General features: G+C 36.5%; 1 protein-coding gene across 1 annotated transcript in view; it reads left to right on the plus strand.

The window, feature by feature from the left end:
* The window catches only part of Cetn3 (centrin 3), a 16,155-nt gene extending 6,495 nt beyond the window's left edge, over nt 1-9,660 (plus strand). Inside the window, exons 4-5 of the mRNA XM_076927079.1 lie at nt 4,806-4,997; nt 9,271-9,660. Coding sequence (XP_076783194.1) covers nt 4,806-4,997; nt 9,271-9,314 — 236 coding nt within the window. The 3' untranslated portion in view covers nt 9,315-9,660. The remainder of the gene's footprint in view (nt 1-4,805; nt 4,998-9,270) is intronic.
* Nucleotides 9,661-12,614: the final 2,954 nt, after the last annotated feature.

Raw genomic sequence — 12,614 nt, forward strand, 5'->3', positions numbered from 1 at the left:
AGAGGAAGGAATGTCTGTCCTAACACAGAGGAAGGAATGTCTGTCCTAACACAGAGGAAGGAATGTCTGTCCTAACACAGAGGAAGGAATGTCTCTCCTAACACAGAGGAAGGAATGTCTGTCCTAACACAGAGGAAGGAATGTCTGTCCTAACACAGAGGAAGGAATGTCTCTCCTAACACAGAGGAAGGAATGTCTCTCCTAACACAGAGGAAGGAATGTCTCTCCTAACACAGAGGCCTCACTTGGGGAGCAGTGTGTGCCTGTTTCGGAGGCAGATTGTCCAGTTTAGAGGCATGTTTGCCTGCACCCAGTCTGTAGGATTGTTTCCTTGAGAAGAGAGCAAGAGCCACCTTGCTCCTCACAGTGTCGGTGGTCTCCTGGATTGATCACAGTACCCAGGTCGTTTAACATGGGGTGTTTAGAGAAATGAGATGTCTGGACAGAGTGGAAATGATGCTGTCATGACAAACCTATAATGAAGGCACATAAAAGCACCACAGTAGAGTGTTGGCACAGGCTACCTTGGAACCAGACTCCAGGCTTTAGATCTTGGTTCTGACTCTGTCTGTGTAACTTGGTTAGTTTACCTGTGTGTGACTCATTTTCATCTATGAAGTAGGGAATAGGGTATCGTGTTGTAGGACTTTGGGAGGTCAGTAGGTGATTAGCATGCGAATTGTTAAAGATCGTAGTGGATAGTAAAAACTATTAAATGCTGGTATTATGGTTAAGAATAATCCCAGCACTCAGGATGAAGAAGAAACCCATGCTCTGTAAGTTTGAGGTCAGCCTAGTCTGCATAAGGAACCCTAGGCCAGACAGAGCTGGTGACACCCTGTCTCCAAGCAAAAAACATAGAGTTTGTGTCAGTGGAGAGAAAATAGTGCTTTCTTTGTTTCAGAATTCAGAAGTTGGAAATATATTTGTGTTGTTGGGACATAAAACATTCTATAATCTCACTGTTTTACAGTTTGAAGGCTACTTTAAGCATTATTCATAGTTTTGCACAAACATTTTTTTTCATAGGTACCATTTTAAGAATTGTAGTTTTTAGTATTTTACTACTTAAGAACAGAGTTTCATGTTACCTAAACCTTAGCTTTATGGAGCATTTGTTGTTGCCTAAGGACACCGTCCCACAGATATCTCCATATGTGCCTGGGCTTATTGGGCTCTCTCCATTATGAGAAAAAAACATTCAGGTACATTCAGTGCAGGGGTAGCTAGCATCATAGAGGCTAATGAGTAGCAGGTATTTCAGGAATTTCTGCTTTTAAGGGAAGGTCAATAGAAGTGAAATATTTTTACTTCATTTGTACCTGGCTTGTATTCCTTACATCTTAAATCCTATCTAAAATAAAATGTTACAGCATTTTCATTTTGATTATTTTTCTAACACTGAAATTTTTGCATTTGGCGAGAAGAATGGTAGTTAAAATTACCAAGAAAGTTTGTTGAGGACCTTAGGATATAAGTGCAGATGACGGTCCGTTTTGATTCTGTGTGTGTGAGAGAGATTGCTCTCGAGGGTCAAAGTTGTGAGCTGTAGCCCCGGGACTGAATTTGACTGTGTTCTCTGTGCTTCCCACATTTGTGGACGCTGCTTCTCTGCTACCATGTAATACTCTAGACTGTGAGCTGAGGACCCCTGAAAACCTAAAATGTTTCCTGCCAGGCCTTTTATAGGAAATCTTTGTCAAGTCTTCACCCAGGGAAATTCATGTTTTTGCAGAGGAGATTTTTATTTTAACTTAAATCTTTAGGGATCCAAGATTTCCAAGAAGATTGTAGTAGAGACGATGCGTGTAGCATGGAGGGTGACAAAGCACTGTGGTACTAGATGTTCAGGACACTGAGGCGCGGGAGCTCATGCAGGCCCTCCGTTAGAGGAGGCTCAGAGCACCAGGAAGGCAGCCTTGAGTCAGACTGATGTCTTACGGAGGGAAGTAAGATGGAACTTCAGTCAGCGGAGTTCAAGGAATGGGCGATTGTGTTTTACAACGGTAACTGATGAGAAGATCAAAGATGAGCTGAAGCGATTTTGGAGGCAGAAAGTTCTAGACTTTATGATCAAGATTGTTAGCGTGAAAAGAAAGAGGCTCTATTTGAGAGTAAAGCAAGATAGTGTCTTCAGACCTGTAGTGTGCAATACTTGAATAATTAAGGGACACTCATGGGGGTGAGGGTGATGCTGCTGTTTCCGAGTCAGTGGTGCAGCTCCCTCTCCTCCAGTGCAGTGTAAGAGGAGCAGAGCCCATATGGAAGTGCTCTAGAAGGACGGGAAAGTCTAACACTTTGGAGTTTGAAGTGAGTATTCTATGTTTGGATAGGAACTTTCTAACATTTTAAAAATTTATTTATTTTTAATGTAGGAGTGCTCTGTTTGCACGTATACCTACATGCCAGAAGAGGGTGTCAGATCCCCTTATAGATCCCTGTATAGATGGTTGGGAGCTACCATGTGCTTGCTGAGAATTGAACTCAGGATCTCTGGAAGAGCAGCCAGTGCTCTTAACCGCTGACCCATTTCATCTGCCCTCATGATTAACATCTTCCATGATTTTGATTTGTTTCAGAATTTGCTGTTTCCTTACGTGATTTTTATAATATTTTTGATGGAAGGACATTTCCAAGAGTGTAGTTAAATTGTATACTTTTGTAATTGGTTTTAGTGTGCTTTATATTATTACAATGTAAAAATCAAAACAACAAAAAGTAGTTGCATGGACAGAAATTTGGAACTTTGTGAACCAGGTGATGTCTTAGCTATGTGTGTGCTAATTACTTTAAATCCTCCTGTTGGATTATAGGTGTGGGCCACCATGCCTGGTTTGTCTGGTGATGTCTTAGCTATGTGTGTTAATTACTTTAAATCCTCCTGTTGGATTATAGGTGTGGGCCACCATGCCTGGTTTGTTTCCATTGGAAAAAAAGATGTCTTACAAAGAAGTTGTACGTGTAGAACAGAAGTGGAAGGTGACAGTGTAGAGGAGAGTCACCAGAAAATGCTTAATGTTGGGTGATGCTTCAGCTGCTCACAGTTATGGGCAGTTACAAGTCCTCAGAAAAGTGCATTCTGTCAGAGTACCGATAGGCGGTTTTATAGTCAAATCTGTCTGAAGTACTGATAGAGCGTGCCAGCGGGCGAGTGTACATGTTGGTGTAGCTTTTGTGGCTTTAAGCCCACTAGTGTTTGCAACAGTCTGCCTTTCTGTTCACCTGTCATGTATGTTACTTAATCGATGAAGAAAATTTCGTAACAGTTTTTTTCCTTGTCCTGCTTTCTCGTTGGGACTGAATTCAAAATAAGTTGAGTGTGTGCCATAGAGTTAAGTGTGGTGTTTTATTTTGGTGTTATGGCTGTAGGTATGCCAATTCCTGTTATTGAATATTTATGAGCTTTGATTTGCATACTTATAGTAATAGACTTCAATTACTTTTTTGGAAATGTTTTTTTGGATAAAATTAATGGCAAAAGATAATTTTGGATAGATGTGTAGTTGATGTAACATTAGCTTGACTAGGTACTTATTCAGCCAAACACAGATGAAATAGCAATAGACAGACAACAACGTGTAGAGGACTTAAATTGTATCTTTTCACTTTGGATGCAGTAAACACCCCAGTACTTTCCATCTACAGGCATTTGAAATTTCCAGATGAATCTATAGATCTCAATAGAACCAAGTTACTTATAATGATAGAGTGATAAACACCTTTTTCTGTAGTAGCAGAAAAGCATATGGAGTTACTTCTGAAATGGTTACTTAGATATTTTGAGAATTCAATCAAGCAACATAAAATTTTATACTATAGACATCAGTTTTTATTATGACTTGATTAAAGGCCTATGATATTAAAATATATAAACTTAGTATATTGATATGTGGCTTTTTTTATATATTAAGATTTACTGTTCCTACAGTCTCTAATGACTCATATGTATTTAAATAGTTTGAACATTATTATTTTGCTAAAAAAATAAAGTGGACATGATTTAGACCCACTTCCAGAGAGGGTTTAACTGATCTTCACTGTTGCTGAAATCAGTAGGGTTTTTTTTTTGAATCATAAAAGTACTGATAACATTTGTGTTTACTAACTTGTCTTATGCTTATATTGGTTTTGGCAGTGTCTTCTATTAATTTTGCAGGCTTAGTTGGATTCAACTAGAGGAAGAATTAGGGTATTAAACTAGTTAATAGCTTTAACATGGCCAGAGCAAATTGTTCACTTAAACTTAGTGACCTGAGAGAGGTGGAGTCAGTAACTTTAAAAAAAATGTTTTTGTGGGCTTAATTATTTTATGTGTTATATTTACATATACATATCAAGAGTGTTTTGCTCATGTGTGTTTGCACTGCTCTTGCATGAAGGGCCTAGGTCAGAAGAGGGCATTGGGCCCCTGGGACTAGAGTTATAGACCGTTGTGACTTGCCAAGAGCTTGCTGGGAATTGAACTCAGATCCTCTGCAAGAACAAGTGGTCCTAAGTGCTGAGCCATCTCTCATCCTCAGTATAGTTCCTAACAATAGTAGGCTTTTAAAAAAATACAGTGTATATACATTGTTCCTTTTTTTGCCCTTTATACAATATAATTTAGTTTACATTTATAATACAGACATTAAAAGATTAACATTTAAAATACGGATTTGAAATTCAGGTTTTATTTCTGAGTTTTAGTGATCTAGTGTGACGTTTAATTATTAGACTAAATGTTGACAGACTCCCAGGTGTTGCTCTCATTGAGTAGCTGATTTTTACGTGAATGTCCTCATTTGAAAAGTTTCTTTTAACTCTAGTGACAGACTGGATACTAGAAAGAGATCCACATGAGGAGATACTGAAAGCGTTTAAACTATTTGATGATGATGATTCAGGAAAGATAAGCTTGAGAAATTTGCGCCGTGTTGCCAGAGAGCTGGGGGAGAACATGAGCGATGAGGAGCTGCGGGCCATGATAGAGGAGTTTGACAAAGACGGCGATGGAGAGAGTAAGTTTGCCTCACTTCTGTCTAGAATCTCCCAGCAGTTTCTTTCTCAGCCCTACTTTTTCTTTCCCTTTTATTTTTGAAGATTAAACTCATGATACCTTAAAGTTATTTCATGTTTGACCTTGTACTTAAGATCTTCTGTCGTAGCCTCTCGAATAGATGGGAGTCCAGTTGGATGCCAGGGTCTTTGAGCTTCATTTATAGTGAAGCAGACCCTTAAGACAACTAAACGAGCTATAATATGAAATGTTGTACATACTTCTCTGAAGATGAAATATCTCTAAAATCTAGCTATTTACTGAAAGTTTAGATTACATTGCTTTTTCCTTTAACCTCTTTACACTTCTGAACTATCACCAAATTCATAGATTTTTTTTCTTTCAACAACTTTTAATCTATTTTTCTTTGTTTGTTCTCTGCTGCTCTGTTTCAGGTCCTGAGTTATCTTTAGAATGTCACAGTGTTCTTTCCCTGGCTGCCTGTGAGGTGCAAACATGCTTTGTCTCTCCCAGCCTTCCCATTGCCCTCTGGGCTCATGAGCCTTCATCTCTTTTCCCTTTCTATCGATAATATTCTTTTCCTAAATGTGGGTTACAGTGTTTTCATTTCTGTGCTCAGACACTGAGGATCGAATCTTCACTACCCTCAGAGTAAAGTACATACGAGGTTTGTTTCTTCACGTTCTTCATTCTTGTTTAACTGTCATGTACTGAGCATCTATATCCTAACGACATTGGCTTTGCTGCTTTTTTCTCTTAGGGAGGGATAGCCCACTTGTCTGTTGAAGTGCTTCTCACATTCCCCTGACATGAACATTTGAAACACCATCTTTTTCTCAAAAGCCTCTACAGTGGTGTGTGGCAGCTGATGAGGGTGCCATTAAGGGCTCATGACATTTAGAAGAGCAAACTGCCTTCATATTTTAATATGTTTAATATGGATCTTCTTGGTTGCAAACCAGGTTTTGTATTTTATTTAAATTTTAAACTGATGAAGATAAAAGTATATTGTTTCCTTTTTGTGACATTTAGTGACTTATTTGCTCTTCTAAATGTTTAATGATATTCAGTTGTTAAGAATAACTATTTTTCAACATTATAGGCTTAAAGAAATAAAGTGAATGTGAATATGAGGGAAAATAATGTATACTACAAAATAGACATAAATATGTAGGCATATCTGAAGATATAGAAGATTAACACTACAGTCTTTCAAAATAAATGTAAATAATATAAAGCAACATGTAGTATGTGCTTTTATAAAGCTGCAAGTAACATTTAAGAAGCTATAGTAGACCACTTTCTAAATAATGATAATGATGTTTGGCGTCTTAGTTGGTGTCTTATGTTACTCTGTCTTCATAACAGCTTCTGTAGAGTGGATGGAGCATGGTAGCTGTTTGTACCTAAGACAGACACATAGATTAAGAGGTAAGGCCAGGTTATCATAGAGCTAGGCCACGATAGGAACAGAACTCAAGCTTAGTTTTCCACGGTAAAAAGGATGTTCTGTATTGTTGGAGATGTACAATAAGATGTTAACCAGTCTTCCTGGGATGGGAAGCAATGTATTCATTTATCGACTGGCACTTGTGATGCTAAACTTTGTGATTTTGTTTGTTTGTTTGTTTTTGTTTTGTTTTGAAGCCAGATAGCTTTTCGGGTACTCAAACTTTATATAGATTGTGTCTGTGTCTGCATTTGTGTGTGTGTTTGGAGTCATTTCTTACTTCTTCCTTGATGAGGGAGTGACTTCCTGTTTCTGGGCTACACCCTCCAGGCTGTCATACCTACTGGGAGTCTCCCTTCTCTGTAGGAGTGCTGCGATCACAGAAGTGCACTGTCTCAGCAGGTTTTGATCTGGGTCCTGAGGGTTGAAGTCTGGTCATCACGCTTACGTGGCTAATGTGTTTACTGGCTGAGCCATCTTCTTGGTCACTCAGATGCTTACTTTTAAGCCAGCTGTTAAGCTAGATTGTCAGAAGGATGGTTGGTGAAGTCAGAAAGCCTGGCTGTCTTGCCATCTCCCTAGTAGTCAAGCAGCTAGTTTGGTTCATTTAGTTACTTTTGTGCTTTACTGTTTTAGACTTAAGTGTTATGTTTTTAGATATTAAATTATGAAATAGATTAAAATGTTTTTGGAATGCTATTATACATTAAAGTATATATAAATAACATAAAACAACTATTTGTGATTTTATAACTTCTATTTGAAGCTGAATTTGAAGTTTGATTATTGCAATTTTATGTTTTAAGAAAAGTAAAATCTTTAATAAAACTGAAGTACTTGTGAGTATTTTAGTCATAGCTCTGTTCCAGTATGAAATGACTTAGAACTGAGTCACTTTGAAGCTCTTTTTATTGCTTTCTTAAGAACACAATACTTTCTGTTTTGGCCTAGGAGCCTCAGTGTAGATTGCTTCAATCGGGCTTTTAGATAAAAGTCCACACTGGCTTTGGACTCTTGTCTGTTTGAATTCTTAGTTGGGAGATGAATAGGTTGTATTCTCATAAGCTCTCCAGGTGTGTTCTTTAACCAAAGAGGTCACAGCTCTAACTTCTCTGGTCTGGGAGTTGGTTTAAGAGTATTGTAGGTTTGTATCGCTCTCTTCTGTGTCTCTCAGAATACCTTGTAAATGTTTACGACTGAGCAGGAGTTCGTGAAAGTCTGCCTGCTTCTGAACATCTCACTGGTCTTAACTTAGTTTACCTTTCTAGGTGTGTGTTCCCTTCCTCTGCCTGTGACAGCAATCCCCACCTTCCCTTCCCTTCCAGGCTCTTTCTAAATGCCATACTTTTAATTGACAGTCTAAGTCATGAGTTGTTTATATCTAAATCTCCTCATTAGTGGTTTCTTCTGTAGTAGTGTTTCCAGTACTGTTTGATCCATATTTATAATATATTACTGTAGGTTCCTTGCATTTGTTCTCTGTTTCAAACTGAACATAATTATTGCACCAGCTCTGGGGTTACTTTACTATATGCCATAACTGAATTATTTTCTAAACCACTTGAAAGTAACTTTAGCATGAAAGTAACCTTATCTACATACTAAGAACATGACTCCCTAATATTTTAGCATCCAATGACTGAGAATAAGATTTTTTGGCTTTATGATTCATTGTTTCATTCAGTTAGCAACAACTTTGTAGTGACATTTATTCACTTCTGTTTGAATCAGACATACTGTAGACCAGCAGCCCTGTTTTGAGGCATTATACAATACCTTTGTGGTGTTGGCATTCATTTGACACCTGGGAATGAGTGTGTAACTCAGTAAATCACTGTGTAGGATCTCAAGAGAAAGCCTAAAACATTCTCTAGCAATTTACTTTTCAGACGAGGAAGGTGGGGTGCAGCGCTGGTGTGTACAGAGCTGACTAGAAGCCAGGTCTTTGTTTTTCAGTGTGGTGGGTTTTGCCATAGTAAGAATTGCCATTTATAGTTTGTACCTTAAAGATTTACTAAGTCTTGACATCCATATTCTCACCTGGCTTACATAGGAAACTTTGTTTTCTGCACATTCCTACGTATGAGTGTGTGTACTTCTTAAACATTACATTTAAGGTTATACAGTCCTGTTTATTATAGTTTTAAACATACCTTAGACATTAAAGTTCCTTACTAAAGTTTATAGTTTTAGTAAAAGTGTCAAATAGTTAGCATGAATGATTATTTCCTATATCTTTAGTTTTCTTGTTTTATAGTTGTTGTATAATAATCTCTATTTTCTTAAATTACTCGTTCTATTGATGCTTTTGACGTTACGTGAGGTAACTGGCTTCAGTTACTTATTTTTTTTTTTAAATAAGCTTCCAAAATCAACAATTTGTTATTTTTTCTAGTTTTAAAATGTTTTTATTCTTTACAATTCTGTTAGTTCACATGCATGGTATTGTCAAGCTTACTTATGAAGGAAAGCAAGCCTTACTAAATGTATCAGTACTGATTATAAAGAGTGCTTGTTTAACTACTGATATCAGAACTGTCAGTTTTTAAACTATTTGTGACAAATATTATGTCTGTGGCTGACTTTTATGGTAACAGATATTGTCTGTTACCCCTACTTAATGTAATAGAATACTCATTTATTTATAACACTTATCACATTTGTATATATTTTTATTTTAGAAGTTTCTTTGAATAAAGTTATGTTTTGACTTGTAAGGTTTTTGTATATTATAAAGTTTAATACATTGTAAAATGATGATTGTGTTTCTTGGGTTAAGAAGGTTTCTGTGTCTCTGACGATGACATTGTCTTTCTTCCCACAGTAAATCAAGAGGAATTCATTGCTATTATGACCGGTGACATATAAAGAATTACAAGATTCAGCACCAAAATGTTTCTGTTACCATCTATCTTCTCTTTGTGTGCCTGGAGTCCTGTTTAAGAAAACGAAACAAAACAAACGTAGTTCTTTTTCTGAGAGGAACAAAACCAAGCATCCTTTTATGTATATTTCAATACTGTTAAGTTTATGTCATCAATGTAGTAGTTAACTTCACATTTATAATACATGTTTATATAAAGTTCTAAGACATCAAATCATGTGTTGTATATTATTTGGAGACTTCTAAATTTAGCATTAGCCAATTGCTTTTATTTTCAAGCACGTGTTTTTTTTTCAGACATTCATTAATAAAGTACTTATTTTATTAGTATCTTAATGTTTGCTAAATTTTTTATTTTATATTTCTGATACCTATTAACAGTAGAAGATTTTTAAAAAATCTTTTGTCTTTACACTTTCACTTGTATTTGAAAATAAATCAGAAAATACAAATGACAATAGACTAAAACATTTGTTCGTCACTCAAGAGTCATCAAGCTTGACATTTTGCATTTTAGTACAGGACAATTCAGTATAGGTCTAATTCCTATACTGGCTAAGAGTACAGTCCTTCAGTTCGGAGGGACTATGCACTGTGTATATTGGTCCATCTTTGCTGTGTAACATATTTTAGAGATCTGTGCTTTGTAATGACAAATTGAGGGTGAATATTTCTTCATCACACTTGTTGAATACAGTTGTAATCATTTAACTTCTTGGCAAAATGAAAGATTCAACTTTGGAATTTCATGTCCTAAAGACAACGAGGAAACGAAAATGGCAAGCCATAGAACACATGTGAGGGTTAGGCCTATCTAGGTAAAGGAACATTCCATGGTGTATCAAGAAACAGTGGTGATAGAGTCTCCAGGTGTTAATGGGCAAGTCTGCCTAACTGCCATTAGGGGCAAACAAAAGATTGTGGGGGATAGGTCACAGAAAAATGGTAGCCTGCCACATCCTCAGTATTTAGTTCTCATGATAGGAGCTCTCTTAAGAGAAAGCTGAGTTGTTAACTTAAGTGACTGTTCTTTAAATTATGAAAACAAACAAACAAAAAGCAAAAGAAAAACAATAAAATGAGAGGTAGTTGAAATACTTTGAGCTTGTTAAAGTAGTTAAAACAAGTAAAGTCAGGGCTTTGTTTTATCTGATGTGTGTGTGAGAGTTGCCCCAATGAGGAACACTCCAGATATTAAGTGTAGTTAGTTATTAGGTAATAAAAAGTTGCCTTTTTATTAGAACTTTATAAATCATAAATTTTATACTGAAAATACATAAACATTTCTCAGTATGCAGTGATTTTTAGGGATATGACATTTTATAGAACTGAAGATCAGCAGGTTACCTTCATTTTGTACTTAATTAACAATATTTTAGAATAGATTTTCTTTATTCCAGAATAAAAGAAATCAGGGATACTTAATAGAATCCCTGGAGTTCGACATTTCTGATTTTAATATGCTTGTAACATTTGCCCAATATACCACTGTGTTCTCTCAAAAAAGGGACCATTTTCTCTGTGTGGCATTACCATAGGCTGCCTATCCCCGGGGTCTTCCGAAAGGTCTGTACAAACCTGACAGCAAGGAGACATGTACACTGTAGAACATGAACTCCCGTGACCTAGCGGGGAAAGCCTACTGATAGATGGCTCTTTAGAATAAAAACCACTCAGTACACATCAACTAAATGCTGAGTGATAAAAATATTTCCAAATCATGTTTTCTACCATTGAAAGCACCTCCGATTTAACAGCAGGGTAAAGGTTTGGGGTTGACCTACTGAGGAATAATCTTTTATTGTAAAATGTGCATTTTGATTATTCTCAAAGTTCATGCATTTAAAGTCTCTGCCAAAGAGGTAGATGCAACCATATTTTAAGCAAGATCTACATTTCCTTTTTCATTTTCTTTGAAGATTAAGTGTTCAATTAAATCCGAGTAACTGGCTCATACTATATGGGGAATTTCTTCTCTAGCAGTCTTGCTGGGTGACAATTGTTACGAATCTAAATCCCAAGGGATAGTAGGATAATTTTCAACAGTGGCAATCAAAACAAAGTAATTCCCTCAAAACTAGTGGGGGGAAAGATGAAATATTTGTATTTTAAGAATTCAAATCTAATTGGCTTCACCACTGTGCCAAAGATTAAAAGAAAAAAATTAAACTAGAAAATTTAAAATATTAGATATCATTTGGGGGAAAAATAAATGAAATTATATTGTGAAAATGTAATTTGTCTACAAAGACAAATGAAAATGTAAGCTGCTACAATTAGAGTTATTCTGTAGTTTAAATTATTGGTCCATGGGCCAACTGCCTATAATTCTGTAATTATTTGGCCTTGGAAAGTCTGTGATCTTTAGGGCCTCTCAGGACCTTTTAAATACCCAGACCCAGAATAGCTAGTGTATTGTTTAGAGGTAAATTATTATTATCATTATTTCCTTTTAATACAAGGGGTCAGACCCAGCACCTGGTGCACACTAGGCAGGCACTCTACCATTGAGCTATCAATGAAGGTTGATAGAGTGTGAACTGGTGCAAGTCCCAGGGAAATACTAAACCTGATGGGACTCTGATGGCAGAAAAAGGACTGCCATTACATTACTGACCTGTGGGCTCAAGCAGTTTGCATCTGACCTTGGATGTTTCAAGTTCTGGTGCACTTGAGGTTAGAAATTTAAGTTTTGATTAATTTCTTTGAGTATTCATCGTTAGTAAGCTGAATGTCCATCCGTTTGGAGAAAGTACAGTCTGAGGAACTCTCTAGACATAGGCTATTAACAGCTGGCTGAAATAAGCTTGAATGTTATGATTTGTTTATCTAGCTACTTGGTAGTTATTAAGGACCAGAGGGTTTGTTTATTTTTTAAGTGAGGTGTCTCTTGTTTCCTCCCGTCTAATAGGGTCTACACTTTTAAAAGAATAATTCAGATGAAAAAAAATAATGCAAATTCTTTACAAATGACTGTCCATTTTATAATTTATACCTTTCCCCCCCAAAATATGTTAGAGGCAGATGTCACAAATATATTAGAATTATTAAATTAAAAACAAAATGCCAACAAGAATGAGAAGAATAAATATGAACAACTGTAATTATTTGAGGTCAGGTAAAAGGATCTTGAGACTAACAATTAGACAGTAGAGACCTACAGATTCCAGATCCAGAATCAAACTAGGGTTTCAGAGGCTCATCTCTCCTTACTGCTGCTATGGGTGATTCTGGCTCTTCTTGTTGCCTATTTGTTTTGATATTGTTAATTAACTTTTATAAGG

The sequence above is a fragment of the Arvicanthis niloticus genome, chromosome 29, assembly GCF_011762505.2.
Source record: "Arvicanthis niloticus isolate mArvNil1 chromosome 29, mArvNil1.pat.X, whole genome shotgun sequence".
In the NCBI taxonomy this organism is placed as follows: Eukaryota; Metazoa; Chordata; class Mammalia; order Rodentia; family Muridae; genus Arvicanthis; species Arvicanthis niloticus.